Here is a 21049-nt window from a genome sequence, read left to right as displayed (position 1 = left end):
TGGTGGAAGAAAAAAAAAAAAAACCTGACAACTAATCATTGACAATATCGATTGACAATTAATGAAAATCCACTAAAATGTTATTTTGAAATGTGGATTGGCCCCAGTTTCTCAGTCCCTTAAGCAGTCCCAGTGACGACATTCTCTGACACATAAAGAAAATGTCATCTAATCAGAATGAAAACAGCTCTCACCCCTTTTATAATTATTTCTCTTCATATTCGTTTCTAATACCAGATTTCAACAGGTTTATTAGAGAAAGCCTCAGTTTCTTGAGGCAAAGTCTTAAAACTTTAATCCCTCCATATGCTGCAGAGGTACTCTTACTATATACTTTTACATATAGTATGATGCAGCTACAGCCATGTGGCTTCACAGCTTCCACATTTACATTTGCATTTCTTCTTTTTTTTTTTTCTGAAGTTTTTCGAAGGAAAAACTTTTATGATATACTACTATACAAAACCTAGCTAACTATTAATGTAGATGAGATCCAAACTATAACAACATCCATATTTAATTACTTTTTTTTTTAAATTAGTCACTTTGAAATTCCTTTTTAAACCCTGAAGCATTTCAGTTCAGCAAAACCTAGTTCCATGCAGAGATGGCTGGGCTAATTTAATTTAAATATTTGGATTTCTCTCCATGGCACTTTATTGATTTGCATAGGACTATCTTATATGAAAAATAAATCACAATATCAGCATCCTCAGATACAAATCTGAAGAAAACAACAGCAAAAAAAAGCAAGCAAATATATACTATTTCATGCTTTTCTCGAAAGGCAGTGTCTTTGCAGTTAATTTATTGCAACACTCCTATAACAGTATAACCTGATGTCCTGTGAAAAGGATCAAATCAGTAATAGCAACTGCATTTAGAAGAAAACATGAAGCCTTATTTACCCATAAAACATTCTTTTACTGTCTCTTAACAAGAAAAATCCAATCCATCCTAATCCAATTCATCAGGGACTGTAGTGATAGAACAAGAGGGAATGGGTTCAAACTTAAAAAGGGGAAGTTCAGGTTAGATATAAGGAAGAAGTTCTTTACTTTGAGGGTGGTGAGGCACTGGAATAGGTTGCCCAAGGAAGTGGTAAATGCTCCACCCCTAGCAGTGTTCAAGGTCAGGTTGGACAGAGCCTTTGGCAAAAACATGGTCTAGTGTGAGGTGTCCCTGCTTATGGCAAGGGGTTTGGAACTAGATGATCTTAAGGTCCTTTCCAACCCTAACTATTCTATGATACTAAGATGCCTGCATGTTTACATTCCTACTGAGATCCTGTCGAGGGACCAGAACATTGTTCACCAGAACAATGACTTTTTGGAGCTCATTGTATTTATTAAAATAAACTAAATAAATAAATTAATCAGCTATAAGATTGAGAAATGTTATTAATTATAACTATAAAAGCATCCTTATTACCACATGCCCACTAAATTTAAAGATAGAGTGTCCTATTGAAAATCTGGCCTGACCCAGCGGCTAAATTACCACTTCTGCTATTAGTGTCCCTCTCTTTCCATTAGCCTAGACTTTCCAGATTTGCAAAATGATATCAATATTTTAGTCCTTGTTTGAAAAGAGAACTAAAAGTATATCTTCATGTCTGACGAATTTCCCATTTTATTCCCCACAGATTCTACCTTTTCTTCAGAATAAAATTAATTTTCCATTCTTCTGAGATGGATTTGGGTGTACTTTTTGTCCTCTGGAACTTCTGCAGCAATAGAAGTTTTCATAACAAATAAGTGGCCATAATGCAGCAAGTACGGGTATGAAAGCAATATGAGATGGTATTTTAGTTGATAAAGAATAATATTAAGTATTTCTAATAACAGTATTTTATTTCTAAAATAAAATTGGATAACAAAACTTCCTTGGTGAATAGATAAATTCCTTTAACTTTTTCTGAAATTTGCAGCATGCTGTGTTTCATCTTATATTGCTTGAAATCAGACTACTGTAATCACAAATAGGCTTGTCTCTACTTTCATTTTAATGAAACTGGTTTTAAGATATGAAACATTCTTTTAACTTCAGAATATTTCAACACTAACCCAAATAAATATTTTTTGTGTAAACCAATCTTGCTGTCTTGACAGTTCATATCCTGTTTTTCTTTATTGTTCCTATGCTTTCTTTACAAATTTAATAAAATAAATAAACCTTATTCAGCAGCAGTCATGGTCACCCTTATCAAAAATGGGTTTGAACAAAAAGGTATCAAAGAGTGAACAGGGCTTTGAATATTCAGTGACTAGTTCCATGTTCTCATGTTATCTTAAGATTTCTGCTTATGCTGTATGATATTGAATTGAATACCATGTTAGCCAAACTGCATAAAGCTACAACAAAAAAGTAAAGCAGAGATGTTTAATTCCTAAAACTTTAGCAGGAGGGACAGAGAAGATGAAGCTCAAAAATGTACTATTATAGGACAGAAATATGAAGGAACAATGAATGAGAAGCTGAAACATGCTGCTTATGCATGAAACAGAACTGGATTGAAGAGCAGCACATCTCCACAATAGGTTTAAGCTGATCTAAACCTGAAGTCTTTCATATCCGCAGCAATCATGTGTTCTGCCCCATTCTTGTGTGTATGCCAACAGTCAGAGAGACGAAAGAGTTCGGAAGCATCGCCCTACTCCGGTAGTTCTAACAAAAGGAAAGGGGCAGAAAAAATGCAGCCAGGAAAACCTGGTTTTCCTCACTATCTGAGTAATGTTATTCCTAAGACATGCAGCCTGCACCTACATTAGTGTAAATTCACGATGATGCTTTGCTCTCAGACATTGTAAAGGCTGAAAAGTTTATTTTAAAAGATTGTGCTTCATATACACATATGGGAAAAAGAAAGGTAAAAAGGATTAAAAAGAGTTAAAATTTTTAGAGCAAAGTTGAGGCACCAGAAAAGCTGAACCAGGCCACCTGAAAGCCAATATTTAACGATATCAACTTTTTAGAAAATTAAAAAAAACCACAGATTTAAATGAGCAATGAAGTGCTCAGATTTACTTTGGAAAATGTGATTTAGCCATCCAAAATTTTTATCTAACATAAGTAAAAATAAAATCAAATAAAATTTCAGAAGTCCATACTGGCCTTCTGAAATTTTATATGTCTAGTCCTTTATATGTCTAGTCCTTTATATGTCTAGTCAACTAAGTATTTCCAGTGAAAAGTGTTTCTAACCATGTCAACTGTCGTGGTTTGAGCCCAGCCAGTAACTCAGAACCACACAGCCACTCGCTCACTCCCCCCCTTCCTTCCCCCGCTCCCGGAGGGATGGGGAGGAGAGTCGGAAGAATGTAACTCCCACGGGTTGAGATAAGAGCAGTCCCGCAACTAAGGTATAATACAAAACCACTACTGCTACCACCAATGATAATAATGATTAGTGAAATAACAAGGGGAGAGGATACAATTGCTCACCACCCGCCGACCGACACCCAGCCCGACCCGAGCAGTGATCTGGGCCTTCCGGGTAACTCTCCCCGGTTTATGTACTGGGCATGACGTGCTGTGGTATGGAATACCCCTTTGGCTAGTTTGGGTCAGGTGTCCTGTCTCTGCTTCCTCCTGGCTTCCCCTCCTCCCTGGCAAAGCATGAGACTGAGAAAGTCCTTGGTTGGAATAAACATTACTTAGCAACAACTAAAAACATCAGTGTTATCAGCGTTGTTCCCAGGCTGAAAGTTAAAAAACACAGCACTGCACTAGCTACTAAGAAGGAGAAAAATGACTGCTATAGCTGAACCCAGGACATCAACAAAAAACCATGGTAGAGTATTCTTTTTCTATAATAAGTTTTCTAAAACATTTAATTCTAAAAAATGCACACTGTTCTAACATAGAATTTCTTAATGAAAACATAACACTGCTAACATTTAAGAATTAAGAAAATTAAAATGTTCTCAATTTTTTTTTCTCTGTGAGAAAGAAAGAAAGAAAAAACCAAGACTCGAATATACCACAGATCTTTTTTAAAACAAAGTTTTTGCCATCAGTTCTTCAGAATTTAATTGGTAAATGTATCTACAATTTACCTTGTATATTTGCAGCAGCACATCCGTCCAAGCTCGTTTGCTCATTGTCTCAAATACACTGTCCTTCAGAATTAATAGATGCTTGTTACTGTAGATCTCTGAGGTTTTCTCATCTATTTTCAACTCAGACGTATGACCCTTCAGATAAAGGAATGGGGTTTATTCTTTTTATATTCATTCCAGCAGTTTGGATAGGAAATTTACAAGAAGACAATAATGAATCAATGGCGTAAATGCCTAATAATGTCTACTATAGTGCAATAGTGATCAGCAGTGTTAGAACCATTTACAGTTTGCAGCTGTCCCAGGTATGAGCAGCACAATACAGAATTGACAGGAGTTGAAAGCAGCAATCAGGGCAGAGAGGCAACTCAAAAGATATAGTTTAAAAAATGGTAAAATCAGTAGAAAACAGTAAAATTAATTTTACTTTGAGAAAACATATCTGTTGGAAATAAAGTACAGGTATCAGCAGCATCAGAAGAAATAGAAGATAAAAAACAGGGGAGGAGAGTGTAAATGTTGGTGCCAGTTTAAATTTCAGTTCAATTTCATGCACATGCTTAGATGTATGCAACCCAAAACAGTCACCACAGCAGGAATACTCATGGTCCTCAGGGGAATCCCATTAATCTTCGAAAGATTGACACTTAGCACATCGTCTTTGTTAAAAAATAAAGAACAAAAAATGGAACAAAACTAACACCAGAAAAAACCCGAAAAAAACCCAAACACCCCCAAACCTACCTTCAGTACAGTTTGCTGTACTTTAATCCATTTCTTATAATCATCAGGTTCAAGCAGAAATTCTGGCATAACATGAGGAAGATATGCTCCTTGGCGTCTGAAATAGTAAAGCAGGAAAAGTTAATAGGTCGGCAAAATAATTCTTTTTAAGAGCTGAGTTTTTTAACTTGCTCAGCCTATGTACAAGCTCTTCTGAGTTCTATTTAAGTGCACTCTGGACTAATGATCCAGTGCTATTAATTGCTTTAGATAGCTTCTATTTATGAAATTCATGTGCCTACAACTAAATGCTAAAAGCACACACAACTCTGGACAGACTGGCTTCTTCACTAGAATTGGTCCTCCATAAATGATTTATTACAGCACAAAGCATCAAAACAGGTAATACCCATTTCCATGTGAAAGTCAAAGGACCAGTGTTACCTAACATTTGATGATGTTTCATCTGTCTACAGGTCTGATGTCGGAAGTCTCATGGATGTAAGTGAAGGTATTTCAAACACTGTCAATTGTTAAACTGACTTGCCATCTGTTCTCAAGCAATTAATAAATTCAATAGGAAAAGTGATGAAAGGCAACTTCATTAGACTGAATACCAAAAAAAGCTAACTTCCACATGAAGAAAGTCTATTCTTTATTTCAAACAATACAGTTTAAACAAATGTTGCTGGAAAAGGGGGAAAATAATGAAGAACTCCTAAGTTTATTTTTCTCAGGGGAGCAGAAAAGTTTCCTGACTTTCAGGTCAGAAAGATTATCCTAATGTACCTAGATTTACATTGTTCTCTGTGATTGTAACATGGCTAACGTGAATAATAATCAGATGAGCTTTTCTTGTTATGTAACCAGTCTCTCACTCAAGTGAAGTGATCATACTTTTCTGGTACCATACAGTTCAAATTTGATTTACTTTGTACATCAAAAATCTTATATCACATTTAGAAACTAGGATCATGACAACTTATTTCTCTTCCCACAGAATTATATTTTGCTGGTAACAGCACATTTTTTTACTCTATATTTTACACAGTGACATTATCTTCTCAGATTATTGAAATTTCATGTTTCATACAGTTACCCAGCAGGTTTTTTTAAGACACAAATATTTTAATCAAGGACCCAAAATAATATCAATAGCCTGGTTCTAAAACTCATCACATCTGAAATTCCCATTTTCCATTAAGGCATACACTCTGTCCCATGAAATCCCTTTAAAACTTCAGTTCTTCCAAAATCATAAGAGGAAGCTATACAATGTTCATCTTTTCAGGTATCCTATCTTTCTTTCAGTGTTTTTACTTGGTAGATACATGGGGAATAGTATCTACAATAGAATAATCTACAAACTTCATCATCAGAAAAGATGGGTTCTATATAACCGAATGTTCTCATAATTGGCTGCATTTTGCTATTGTGGAACACCATCTTAAAAAACTCCTCCTTATTCAAGTAAATATTTAACACAATACAACATGGGGATATTTAGATTAGACATTAGGAAGACATTCTTTACTCTGAGGATGGTGAGGCACTGGCACAGATTGCCCAGAGAAGTTATGGCTGCTGCATCCCTGGCAGTGTTCAAGGTCAGGCTGGGTGAGGCTCTGACCAACCTGGTCTAGTAGGTGTCCCTGCCCATTACAAGGGGGTGAAACTAAAAGATTTTAAGGTCCCTTCTAACCCAAACCATTCTGTGATTCTATGAAAATTAACTTCAGAGAAGGTCTAATGTAATGACATAGAATCACAGAATGGTTTGCCTTCATCCACGCAGCCTCCTGGATTTCTTGCGTGACTTCCTTTTTGTTGGGATGCATCGCTCCTGAGCTTCGACGAGGTAATCCTGGAATATTAACAAGCTTTCTTGGGCTCCTCTTACCTCTTCTCTGTTTCACAACAAAAACAGCAAAGAAGGATGAAGAAGAATTTATTAACCTTTTTTGATTTGCACCATCTCTGACAGTTGCTCCATGTTGTGCAACAAGGTAAGATTATCAATGAAGGTAGCTAATAGCTACATCTGTTGAGCAGCAGGAGTAGCACTTCCATTTCTTGACATACTATTAATTTGAAAGACTAATAGATGACAAAATAGGTCTACAAATTTTTGTTAAAGTCAGTAATTACAGGGCAAAGAGCATGAGTGGAATGGTAAGATCATTAATGACAAACCTGATATATCTACTGTGTCTGTCTAAGGACTGAGGTTAAGAGTAATCTTCTTTCAAAAGGACACCTCAATTAGTGTAAACTGCAGAAGATAGCCTTGGAAAGAAATTTGGTTAAATTTTTGGTAAATTTGGTAAATAAGAACTTTGGTTAAAAAATTTATATGACATAAATCTTAGATCACAAAAGATAAAGTATAAAGGAAACCCTAAACCTGTGATATATTGTTCAGTTGGAATTAAGTCTGAAGTATGCTAACAAAAAAGTGGAAATATGCATGCTTATTTTATCATACATCTACTTACTTAAGGAAAGCAAGCAATGTAGAGTGCTGGCAGTGGAGCTGTAACATTCGTTCAATTGGATCAAGGACCAATGCTTGGCTCGATGTAATGTCTGGTAAAAATTGTCCACTCAAATGGAATAACATGTCATAAAGAGTCTTAGTATCTTTCTCACGGTTTTGTTTAAAAACCTTGTCTTGTGAAGATGTTGTCTGGACTTTACATACATCGCTGCAAGAGAAAAATGCACAAACCAAGCTAATACTATATACATCATGATGGTAAATTTAATAAACCATGAAGTAAAAACAGTACCAAGAAGGCTGAAAAGAAGAACGCTTTTTTCTTTTTGCAGAACTTTTATAATAATGTAAGAATTTTGCACTGCATGGAATATTTAATAAATATATGTCAAATATTTCATAAATAAATGTGTTTGTCACTGCTTTCTACCAAACATAACTTTGATTTTTATCATGTTTATAAATGTCTATGTATTTGTGTCCCAGAAGATTGGCTTCTTAGTTATTTAGTAGCAAGGTGGATAAGATCAACGAAGTGATGCCACTAAGACTGATATATTTCCAGGGTGTTTGCAAGAATGTTGATTATGAAATTTGCTTTCCCATCTGTTTCTTGATCTTTAAAGTAGAGGTGGAGGGGGAAAGGGGAGAAGACGTATTGCTAAAACACTTATTTATGCCACCAAAGATGGGAAAATTGCTAGAACTGTGTTCATTCTGGGAGAAGAATCAATTTCAATTAAGAGGGTAACATAGTTTGAACTGCATATTTAACATGCTCTGCATTATGATATACCAGAGCATCACAGTTGAAAATATATTTTAGAAAATGAAAAGTAATACCTGAATAACATTTTCACATAAACAGCACATAGATGCTACAATTTTAATATACTACTCTGCATTAGAGTGCATTCATATTCCTCAGATCATATGCAAAACACTTTAGTATATATGTTAACATTTTATCAGGCAGACACAAGTTAGCTCTAAGCAGATATGAATTACCGTCTCAGTGAATATGGTATTGAAATAGGATTTTGTCCCTTAGACCAGCCAAAGAGAGTGAACCAATTCTTCACAGCAGTTAGGGTTTTCTGAAAGAAGATGTACTCCTGTTGATCTTCATGGGGAAAAAATGAAAATTTATTTTCTCTTTCTCCGCTTTGACTGTCAGTTTCACTACTCTCTTCACTCATCGTTTCATCACTCTCACTTTCAGAAGTATCAGACTCTGAATGATACACAAAAATCAAAAAGAAAATATCCAGAAAGATTCCTTATTTCCCTGATTTTGTCTGGTACAAGAACAATTATTATTTTAAAAACCATAATTGCTTTCAGAAAGTAAAAAATTGTCAGACAACTAGTGATCAACTTATTTCAAGAGTAAACAATTTAAGTAACATGTCCATGTCTTGGGAGTAGAACAAATTATATTCTTGGAATCTAATTTCACTTAAAGAAAAAAATATTACCCAAACAACAAAAATAGATTCAGGTATGGCTTACAAAACCACAGCAATCTTAAAGAAACAGTCTTACATACAGTTCCAGTAGGTATAGCTTTTCCAGCTAGTCCATACTAGTTCACCCGCCCCCAGTCACATAGCATAGCTCAATAACTGGCTCATGTTCAAACAGTTTATCAGGTATTGTATAAGCAAAGCTAAACCTAAGCTAAACCTACATCCCAATCTATAAGCCTTCAGACTTTACTCCCCTGAATTCAACCTTCTTTCTTTCTCTTAAATTCTGACCTGGTCAAAACTTAGATTATGTATTTTAACAACTAGTAGTTATTAACAACATCAACAACAACAGTATTGCATAAAAAATAACTGAAAATACAAACTATAGTTTTCTTCATATCACAAATAACTTGGATGATTCCAAATTTGAAGGCGTGTTTTAACACCACTGTTGCAGCTTCAATAAATGATGAAAAATAAAACTAATACCTTGGATAATAAATTAAAAAAAAAAAAAATCTTTTTAGGATTTAAGAAGAAAAACTATGTAATATGAAGAAAGAGACTTTATAAGATCACCACGCAGACCTCAGTTTGTGCAGTTCTGCCAGCTCACAAGATTACTTGCCCCATCTTGTCACTGCCACCTTTGCCAGAGGTTATTGCCTTTTCAGATCTGAAACTGAGTTGCTCTTTTGAACTCTTATTACATCATTCCATTAAAAATTAATCACGTTGGTAAAGAGCTACTATTTAATCTAACTACCCCTATTTGTCTTGGTAACATCTTAGAGAATGACATACAAACATCAGCAGATCTGCAAGAGTGGAATACTAACAATGATGAAACAGCAGCAGTAACTTCCGCTGTTCTAACTTTCAAGTTAGAAAACTAGCAGCTGAAAGAAGAGAGAAGTCAACAGACTCAGATACTAGTCACCTGACAACCTTACAGGAGATCTATTACTGTTAGTTCATATGGAACAGCACCTTAACTGAGGCACCACTCTCAATGGTTAGATTTATACAGTACTTCATAAATGCATTATAAATGTGGAAGTCTAGCCTGAGTGTACAACTAGACCTTTGCAGAATTTAGCATATTTCTGGGCCTATCACTACAAGAGATATATTGAGTTGCTGGGGCGGGTCCAGAGAATGACAACAAAGTTGGTGAAGAGTCTGGAGAATAAGTCTTATGAGGAACAGCTGAGGGAACTGGAGTTGATTAGTCGGGAGAAGGCTCATGGGGGACCTTATTTCTCTCTACAACTACCTGAACAGAGGTTGTACAAGGTGGGTGTTGGTCTCTTCTCCCAAGTAACAAGTGATAGGACAAGAGGTAGCAGCCTCAAGCTGCACCAGGGGCGGTTTAGGTTGGATATGAGAAAAAATTTCTTCACCAAAAGGGTTGTCATGCATTTGAAGAGACTGCCTAGGGAAGTGGTGGAGTCACCGTCCTGGAAGTGTACAAAAACCATGTAGATGAGGCCCTTAGTGACACGGCAGTCCTGGGGTAAAGGTTGGACTTGATGATCTTAACAGTCTTTTCTAACCTAGCAGTTGATTCTATATTTACAGATGTATGTATTTGGTTAGTTCATGCCTACAGAAATAATGCCCTTCTTTGCAACAAATCCCTTAGGTTTGTTCAGTATTTATTCAGTGTTCTGCTGGCTTCTCTGTGGACATGTTATTCCAAATAGGACCTTGATATTGCTTGGATCTTTTGGTTTTGTTTTTTTTTTGTGGTTTGACTGTTTTCCCATCAATGTAGTCTGCTAAAAGGAAGGAGTCTTTACCTGCCTCTATATGCTAGGCCGGGGTTCCCACATTATCACAGGAGAGGACAGCCTCCCCAGTATTCATTGATTATACATACAAAAGCATTGTTTACAGATGTGAAAAATACCTTTTTAAAACAATAAACTGAAAAACAGTTGCAACATCTCAAAGTGCTTAAAATGAAGAGCTGCACTATACCTGATTGAGAATCTTCATAGCTTGTGTCAGTGGTTGCACAAAAGGTACTTGAGGAAATACTATGGGCAAGTGATGGTGAAGTAAGAAATGGCTGCAGAACAACTTCTCCACTACTATGGTCTTTGCTATCTATAAAACAAGATTACAAGCTGCCTTTGAGCAAACATATTTTATTGTCTCTGTGCTCTGACAGTTCATAAATGGAAATCTGCATCTATATTTTTCTACTTTATGCTTCAGTTTAACAAGTAACAGTTCTCATTTGACTCATTATGAAAATCTCATATTGGTCATTAGACCTGAGACAAAACAAACAAACAAACAAAACAAACAAACAAACAAAAAAAATAGTTTTGCCTATTAACTGTATATTTTACAGCCTGGGTCTCCACACTTGCTGAAAAACACCTATCAGAATGGTGCTAATTCAAGAATTCTAAGTCATGAACAAAATGTTCTCAAGGAATTTTTGATCACAGCTCTGTAATGAGTCTCAGCATACTATTATCAAGCTCTTTCAGACTCAACAACACATATTTTACAAACTCAAATGTATGCTTTGTCAATCCGTCAGTTATGTCAGAACATATGTTCAGACATTCTCATGTTGGCCTATGATAGGATTAGAGGACCCTCTGCTAGCTATCTCTGATGTCAGTCTCCAGAACAAGAGTAGAGGAGGAGCCCAGTATAATTTCTAGAGAAGTAAATGCACCAGTAAGAGAAGGAAGAACTCTGTATGATTATCTTTAATTTCTGATTACTGGCACCATTATTACTGTGGTTTGGAGCAAACAACACAAGAGCATTGTGCCAGATATGTGGAAGCAAAGCCTCCCTGAAGACCTTTAAAAGCCACTGTGTTGTACAGATATGGTTTGGTCACATTAAATAATCTATACAAAACCCACAAAATAGACTCAAGGAATTTAGTGGCAGTGGCTTGCTTCAAAACTCTTATTGTTTGGGCTGTTTTCTCTACTCATACTTTAAAAACTTCACAAAACATTCCGCAGGATTTAGGTTTGCCCAATATTTTTCAATAAGCATTATCTAATCATTTATATATATGTTTTCCTCATTTCCAACAAGCAAACAGAAGCTATTAAACTGCTTTAAAAATTTAATTGCATTATCCCCTTGTAGTTAATGATGAAAAATACTATGTTAATTATAACATCCCTATTATCAACTAAAAACATTGCTAATAGTACTGGACATGATGTAAGTTTAAGAAGTAGAGTGTTAACTGCTTACCGCTTCTCAAGATAATTTGTTCATCAGGGCGGTTAATTGCAAAATACGGATATAAAGTAAGAAGGCAATTCTCTGCTATTGCAGCAACTTGAATTTTGAACCTGTTCAAAACAAAATACAAAAAATGATAGTTTCCATTCACCCTTGGTAATTGAGATGTTTCAGCACAAGAATTTAAGAGACAGAATGAAGGTGCCCAGACAATTCTGGACAATTCTTCTATTCTGGTTCAGTAGGAGAGTACACAGATGGGAGTGCATGTGCCAAAATTGTGAAGACTGGTAAAGCATGTCCACTTCACAGTTTTACTATGACTGTGAATGTATTATTAATCTGAAAGCCCAAGATATAGCAGAGATTTCATTAAATAAATAACCTAATAACCTCTGACACTCTGTAAAGAAAAAAATTAAAATTACAGCTGACATGTATGAGGAGACAGCTAACTTGCTAAATATGTCCTATTACTTTTGATAGGGGAAGTTTTCTTGAAAAGCAATTCTTATTTTGATTTAACATTCTATAAGACTACTGAAATCTCAAAATAAATATTTAGAAATTAATAGATTCAACTTAAAAACAATGAAATATTGATGCAATTGCTAGAATGTAATAGAAATTAATGTACATGCTCCAGTACTAGTATTCACCAGTGTGAAGACATTAATATGGTCACAGCCATGTTAATGTGCAACAATCCACCTTTTAACCTTTTTTTTGTACTTCCCTTCAGTCTCTCAGGGTGCAATCCACCAGCAAATTATTGCCAGCAATGGATCCCTGTTAGCCATTTGCATTTATGTTCTTAACTCATTGCAACTGACAAGTAATTCAGCTGAGCTTTGTCCTATGTTACATAAGACAGAGCTCATACATAGCTGTTTTTTTGCTACACATTAACTTATTAACTAACATTAATATTCAGGAACTGTTTTGACTAAGCTGTCAAAATAGAAAGAAAAAATGTATTTTAACTGTTCAAAAAACATGCTGATATCCATCTTGCTTTGGTATATTAAGAATTATGCATGTTGAAAATATACATTGTACAGAAGAATGTTTACTATTATTTAAATTACATATTGAAGGATAATTTCCTATTTAATGTAAATTTAGATTAATAATAAAAGATATCAAGAGACTTTACAGATTAATTTATATGATGTAATTAGCTTCTCCTGCTTTGATATAGTATAACATAATCAAGGAAAACAGAAATGTTTTAAAAGTACCAGAAAGTAACCTTTCTTTCCTCTTTCATTCTTTCCTCTCCATATACAACATTCTTAGCCACTGCATTCAGGGGAACTTTATTACATAGAGAAAGGCTCCAACAAAATCCATAGCCATCTTTCTTATTTGTAAATATTCACATTCGGAGTCCAATTTCACAGCTAACAGTTATTTAAATCAATAATCCAGCTCTGCAATGTTTTGGGTTGTTCTTAGGACATGTGAATCCTATTGGAACTTGGCTTGGGAGCAGAGCAAGGGCCTTAGCCAGTTTCACCTTGTAGCATAGTAGGTTTTTTAGCTAACTTCCTGCTTTCTGCTTTTATTCAGCAAAAATCTCAGCAACAGGACATCAGCAGGACAGATGGTTATGAAAGATATATCTATATGAAATGTGCATTTGTACATGCTCAAGCCAGGTGTCAGAGCATAAATATTTTTTTTCTACCTTCATCAAGCCATTTGAAGACAAACAAGATCAATAACTATAACACAGAAGAGTTTGCCAACTTCCAACTCATGACATTACTGCCATAAACAACAATTCTCACTACTCTGCAGGCATACATTAGGTTAACTTCAGACAACAGAATTGGGGAAGGGGTAGAAGAAAGCTGTATGAATGTTAACGAAAGACATAGCTCTCAAGCTACATGAAAGTAACTGAAGGTCTGTATTACTGGAGTCGGTCAACTTTCTGATTTCTTAGTTTGGGGTAAGCACCTCAGCTATCTCCATCCTAAATGCTGACTTGAGATTTGGGCCAAATCTGCTAAATCTTCATTCATGCTCTGATTTGCATGGTAACAAAGCAGAAAAGTGTGCTTGAGAACAACTGCAGTACATCTTAACTAGTTACCCAAATGCAATGGGTGATACTAGTCAAAGCAGACAATCTAGAATATAAAGAACAGCCATTGCTACAGAACATCTGTATACAAATAAATGTCTCAGACCTCAAAATGCTGCTGCAAGAGAAGATCCTCCCTGCTCCATGCAGCTAACAAGGGCAGGTCTCCTTGGCTGCTGTGGTATTACATTAAGAGAAATTAATATGCCCAGCCAATAGCAAATGCATATATTCTTAACTGAGAAATTTAGAAGCTTCAGAGTGTTTATAAGATGAGAAAATATTGGATGGTGAAGCACCTGTGCTGGCTGAGCATGAGCTGTGAAGCAACATCAGGAAACTGCAAGTGATAGTCATGAGTAACTGCTACAGACAACAAAGAACCTCATTTACCAGCCTGACCTCTCATCTAGGGGGGTTTGCTGCTTGCCTTGGGCTTTGATGCAGGATGCTGTTGAGAGACTGATGCAGTTTTCCTGACCCTTGGCCCTGCCACTCTTCCACATAAGCACCAGTGAAGTTGGTGGAGAACAGCTGACTTGGAACATATCAGACATGACTGCATGGCTCTGGGGGCAAAATAAGGGAATGGGGCACAGGTGGTCTTCAGTCATGCTGGTGAGGAAAAAGAGCTTGAGGATGAGCAGATGGATCCTGCAAGTCAACAACTGGTTCTGCAGCTGATATTGACAGCAAGGATTTAGATCCTGTGACCATGGGTTTACCATGGCTGCAGTGACTATGATTCAGGATTCTGAAAGGAAGAAATAAGGCAAAAAGCCATTATCACAACTCTGGAATTCAGAAGAGCCGACTTTGGCCAGCAAAGAGCCACAACGATGAAGGGACTGAAGAATCTGCCTTAAGGGGAGAGACAGGATAGTGAGAGTTCAGCCTGGAGAAGGCTCAGGAGGATCTTATCTACATGTATAAATATCTGAAGTGAGGGAATAAACAATATGGAGCCAAACTCAGCTATTCTCAGTGAGCACAAAAGGCAATGGGTACAAATTGAAAATACAGGAAATTTTATGTGGTCATTATTAAAAAAATATAAAAAAATTAAAATACCATGAGAATGGCTGAACACTAGAAGAGTCTGCCTAGAGAGGGTTGTGAAGTTTCCATCTTTGGAGATATCCAAAAACCATTTGGACAAGAGTGTTGATTCTGATTTGAGGAGGATATTTTAAGAGGGGACAAGATGATATCAGGAGGCTCTTTCCAACCTCAGCTATTCTATAATAATAAATATTGACTTGTTTATTGGCAACCTGCCGACTCATCACCATTAAGTATTTTAATATGGTGTTGTCCTAAAAGTGGAATTTCAAAGGAAACTTCAAGAAGAAGGAGTCAGTAGTTAAAAAAACTCACATGAACTTCAAAAGATGACACTCCATTTATAAGGAATCATGGCAGAAAAAACCAAAGGTGCTAGGAGCTAAATATTTATCATACACATTTCAGCCACTGAGATATATGGCACCAGACAGAAAAGCATGCATTTTTCCATACAAATATGGCAAATAGATTACAAAAATATGTATTCTGCATGTGCTTAAGATCACCTTGTGGCACTGACCTTTATTTATAACCATATATATTTATATATAACCGTTCATGACATGAGGTTACAAATCTAGAGGTTTGTGCAATGTATTTATTCCATATTCGCAGCAGAGCTTAACTAAATAATATAAAAGTCTGTGTTACTCTATTAGAATGAAAGGTACCTATATTGCTAGCAAATGTGATGTTACTAAATGTGTTAAATAATTCAGTGTATTCAGTTTTATAATGCTTAATAAAGCAAGTAAAATATTTGTGATCTACATGAACCATTATTGCCACTGCTACTCCAGTGTTTATTCTCTAATGCATATTTCCAAAGAACACAAAACTGGAAAATGGCCATTAAATATATTATTTACCAACATTTGAAACCTGCTGATCATCAAAAACTAGGCTCCAATTATGATGACAAAACAACTTACCATCCAACACTCTATATAAAAGCAATTTGTTTACTTTTAAATTAACTCTCATTATTTTGGTTTTGTTGTTTTGCGTTTTTTTCTGTGGTTTTTTTGCTTTAATGTTTGTGAAAAGACCTGAATCAAAACATATTTATCCTTTTTATTTTGCTCTATAGCATTTCAGACATTTTCTAAATAGAAAGTGATTTGTCTTCCATCAGTGTACCCCAAATGCTCTAGAAACACAGGCACAGTTAAACAACCTTTCTTCAACGATATTAACAGATGCAGTATATCACTAACAGTTCCTAAAGAGAAAGAATCCAAAACCATTAGGATCTAACTGACAAATTTCTTTAACAACCTCGTTTGGGTAAATTACAAAAATATTTAACGGAAGCTTGCATTGCTAGTTTCGGAAACAAAACATACTGCTTGTGGAATTGATTAGTGCCAAAAGGAAACGATGTGAGTGTGAGGCATTTTACAGGTCTTTAAGAAGAAGGAATAACCTAGTCACAGGGAAAAAGAAGGTGTAATTTAAAAATAAATAACTAACTAAAGACCTGCCCTCCAGGCAGGTTCACCAGCACTGAGGAGCCCCTATTCTTTGTAGCAGAAACTCAGGCTTCCACAGCAATCAAAATAATATAATAATGAACAGTGACAGGCACATGGTTTCACATGATATATGAGACTTATGGCTGGGAAAATAGCCATGTTTTTTCTAGTAAGAGCAATGATGTCAGTTTTTTATTCAGGAATAACAGACACTTCAGTTGGCAGGGACCATCAAAACAGTAGAAAGGCACAAGCACAGAAAAGAACACGAGTGATTAATGAGTTTGAACCATCCTGATGTTCAAAGCACTCCCGTCTGAAGTAAAATGCTAATATATTATTAGGTCAGATGAATGTAGCAAACAAGCATGCAAATATCAAGAACTCAAATGTTTTCTATCTCCCTGCTCTCTCCAAATTTAAATGATATTAAAAGAAATTGACAGCTATTATTCTCTAAGATATGCCAGCAGAATACATGCATTTGACATTTGAAAGCAGGGCTATTAAAAAGCTGCATGGTTTAGGCACATTTCCCAACAGCAAAAGGGAAAAAACTCTTTCCCTCTATTAGATGAGAGATCTCACTTCATAACTGGGTACCTTCTAGTGATTGTGTCTCAGCTGCATTATGTCCTCTCCTCCTGACGTTCCAGCCATGAAACAACACAAATAACATCAAAAATTTCATGAGTTTCACCAGGTTCCCAGTGGGAGAGGGAAAGAAAATGGAGAACTGTAGAACACGGGAGGCAAAGACCTCAGCACACTTCTGTCACCAATGATCACAGCAATTCAGCTACCCACCACATGTGAGGGTTTTTGATACTTTGGTGCCCAAAGCACTATTTCCTCTGATTGTATAACAAAACATGTACCTGTTGTTTACTACTTATTTTTTAGAAAGAATAAGTTAAACGTAAATTAAATCAGGATGGCAGAAACCTTTCTTTCCTGCTAAATTTATATATCTAATCAGCAAATTAAAAGATTTAATAACAATTAAAGAACAAATATATAAACATGCCATGTTTGCAAAGGCTTTTTTTGGTTTATTTTTTCAAGATTAAGGAAATAAGTGTCATAGATGAATATTTCTTCCCATTTATTAAGTACTTGCTCAATACACTTTTGGATTTAATGTTATGTTTTACTCCTGTATTACTATCAGCCCCATAGAAGGATATGTCATTTATTCTGTTTTGGAGTCAAAGAAGCAAAAAGGAAGAATAGAGATTAAAAATAACATTAAAAATTAACTGCAAATTCTCATTAAATCACTAAAGGCGGTCACTAAACAAATATTAATGCACCTTCTTAGGAACTATTTAATGGAATTTGTGTACACAGTCAATTACCAGCACAAATGACAATCATGTATCTCTTCAGTTTTCTTTTACAGATACAAATAGCATGGTTTTGCTATAAAACATAATTGCCTGTCTTCTTTCAAATGTTTTCTATAAAGTAGCCAAATTCAACAATATCTATCCTCTACCAATGTTCACTTTGATTTAAAGAAAAAAAAGACATTATTATTAGATGGACTTCATACAAACTATGTGAATCAATCCTACTGAAGTTTTAAACACAAAAAGCAAAACATTGCACAGCCCAAGTAAAAAAAGACCAAAACAGATCATTTGTCTAGTCAGTACTCATGCTTTTAAATATGCCTACAATTAGTTTCACTTAGAAGTTAAGGCTCCTTTTCTAAGTAGTTAAATACAGGACATGATATTTTACCAACATATGAAAATAACTTTTTAACTAACTGGCTTATTTTAATTTCATCCCAGAACAAAGAATATGAGTTGAAGTTCAAAATCTTAGTTCAAATAATTTAAAAATACATATTATTATTTTGAAAATGAAATATAAAGAAAGAATACCTGACAAATTAATACATCCTGAGCAACTGATACTATGAGATTTCACAGACTATTAAACAAACCAGGAACCTATCCAAGATCAGGTAGCTTTTATAGGTCTTTTAAGAGGTTACAATTTCATTGTTTTATAATGAAAGATCTAGAAGGCCTCAAAATCTTGCCTTCCTAAAAGACTTCTCTTCCTAAAGGACTCAAATTAACAAAGCAGTTTGAATTCATTAGTTACACAGTTTGAAACAAACTGCTCAAATGCTTAGATAATTAGTTGAATCAGGTTTGAAGTTTGAATGCATTGCATAGGTCTCCCATGGGGGAAGGGGCTGGGAAGAATGAGGATATGCAGAGAAGAAGAAATTGCAGCTACAGATTACTACAGAGTGGAATATCAAAACACATAACACTATTAACAGTAGTAATGAAACCCAAATCTGGATAAATTATCAAATACTTTATTTAGAACAACAACAATATGGTCAGGATTAGAAAAATCGGGCACTTCGATTTTCCCAGTTGAAGAAAAGGATTCTTTCGGTTATGACTAGAAAAAAAAAAAAATTACTCCAAAAGACAATATGAATAATATTACTACACTGACTAATAGCACATATAGATTCCCTTTGTTTCGGATGGTGTGCTATTGCACCCAGTTATGTGCAGGTTTTAAATCATCTGCTTCTACAGACTATGCACACATGCATGAAATCTGACAAGAAATCACATATGCATTGTCAAACCAATGTTGTGAGTGTTAGCCTGTAACAAATACTTATCTACTATGTTTTAAAATACAGCAGCAATTTTAAAGTGATGTGACATTTCAGACCATGAATTTTTTCACCTTTGCGAGCATGGATGTCACAATCTTAAGCTTTAAGATTACTTCCGTGATTTTTCAAAAACACATTGAGTTTGCCTTTAAATTGAAGATGGTATCCTTTATTTCCTTTTAAAGGCAAATATAGGAAAAAAGTTTATTACACAGCAGAAAGGATTATTTCTCTATAACAAGGTTTAAGAAGCTGCTAGTGCATCATATCAAAACAGTTATTAAAACTAAATATTGTGCCTGCTCAGAAGCTGTATTTAAGACCTCGTCATAAGCTTTAGTTATCCTTTTCTCATAATTACTGCAAGGCTTAGCACAAATTTATGAATCACATCTCACACAATGATTAAATCTTAGAATTAAATAAAATTAATAAGAAACAGATTCCTGGCTGACAATCTATACATGAAAATATTAAATACTAATCTAAGGCAAACAGCAATAACTGAAAGGTCCACAACCCTTGCATCAAAATAATATAAAATTTAGTTTTACACTCAGGAAAAAGCCCATTCTAAGATGTAGGATGGAGATATTTAACCCTCAAAATAGTTGCTTTACACCAAAATAGTAACTGCAGGTATTACTTTTAATCACAACAATACTTATCTTTCCTCATCATGTATACACCCGTTCATCCCACCAAGGGAAGAGATGAACAAAGGGATAAATGCTGAAAATGGTTATTTTCGCACAGAACATTCAATAACAGATTTGATCTCCATTTACTAGGGGCAGAGGGACCTTCTGCATTGCTTTTCAACATTAAGTTACTTAAAAAACAGCCTACTACTATAAAATCAAAATAAGATCTATGAATTTCATGTTTGCATATGTCTTCATCACTAAGCAGTGTTTTAAAGAGATGAATTTTGGTATGAACACTGCTTATAAATTGCTGTCAATCTCTAGGTGTTCTGTCCTTAAGGAAATTAGGTCTAACAGGAATCAGACCATGTAAATTCCAAAGTATTTTTCAGATGCTTATATTCCCGAATAATTTCAGTACTTTTGAAAACTTCAAATGCTTTCTGACTTAGTGTGCAGGATTACATCTGAGGAAATATATAAAATATATAAATAAATAACTAGCAATGTAAAGCACATCTGTCCCTTATCCCTTCTCTTTCATAGTGCCCACTTCTGATACTGATGTCCCAGAAGTCCCTCTAAGGCAGTGCAGAAAACACTGAAGAGCGCAGCACAGAGAGAGGGAGAAGACAGCAACAGTTTTTCATACTTTGCTATCCAGTCCTGTGTTTCATATATCAGAAGTATATAGGACAAGACAGTATCTAGTATACTTCTCATACAGAAAAGTGTGGTCTGAAGCTGAAAGGTATTCCTAGTGTATTTTTATGGAACCCTAGCATTACACATTAAAAAAAGATGAGCAATATCCATCCATGCAGTTTTGGTTACATGGCTGTTGAAATGATTCCTTTTTATCTTACGCCCCAAAGAATGCCTTCACTGAGTTCAGGAGCTGGTCTCCTTTTTATTCATGAACTAACTGTTTCCCTATAGATCTGGTCAAAGATACTGCCCTGCCCCTTGCAAATTTGAAAGAAAAAAAAAAAAAGAAAAAATGGACAGAAGCGTTATAACAGTAATCACTTAATAGTTCCCAATTCCTGTCTTGGAATACACATTAAGTGTAACACTATTACAGATGTCACAGGAAGAACTAGAGATCAGGAAATGCTTCAGCTGAG

General features: G+C 35.3%; 1 protein-coding gene across 1 annotated transcript in view; it reads right to left on the bottom strand.

The window, feature by feature from the left end:
• The window catches only part of CFAP47 (cilia and flagella associated protein 47), a 295005-nt gene that overhangs the window by 222080 nt on the left and 51876 nt on the right, over positions 1–21049 (bottom strand). Inside the window, exons 27-32 of the mRNA XM_030477406.1 lie at positions 11994–12094; positions 10737–10865; positions 8290–8515; positions 7280–7489; positions 4806–4902; positions 4059–4196 (exon numbers count right to left, since the gene is read on the bottom strand). Of these exons, the coding sequence (XP_030333266.1) occupies positions 4059–4196; positions 4806–4902; positions 7280–7489; positions 8290–8515; positions 10737–10865; positions 11994–12094 (901 nt within the window). The remainder of the gene's footprint in view (positions 1–4058; positions 4197–4805; positions 4903–7279; positions 7490–8289; positions 8516–10736; positions 10866–11993; positions 12095–21049) is intronic.

The sequence above is a fragment of the Strigops habroptila genome, chromosome 2 (assembly GCF_004027225.2).
Source record: "Strigops habroptila isolate Jane chromosome 2, bStrHab1.2.pri, whole genome shotgun sequence".
NCBI classification, from domain to species: Eukaryota; Metazoa; Chordata; class Aves; order Psittaciformes; family Psittacidae; genus Strigops; species Strigops habroptila.
This window is presented reverse-complemented; position numbering and strand designations above follow the sequence as displayed.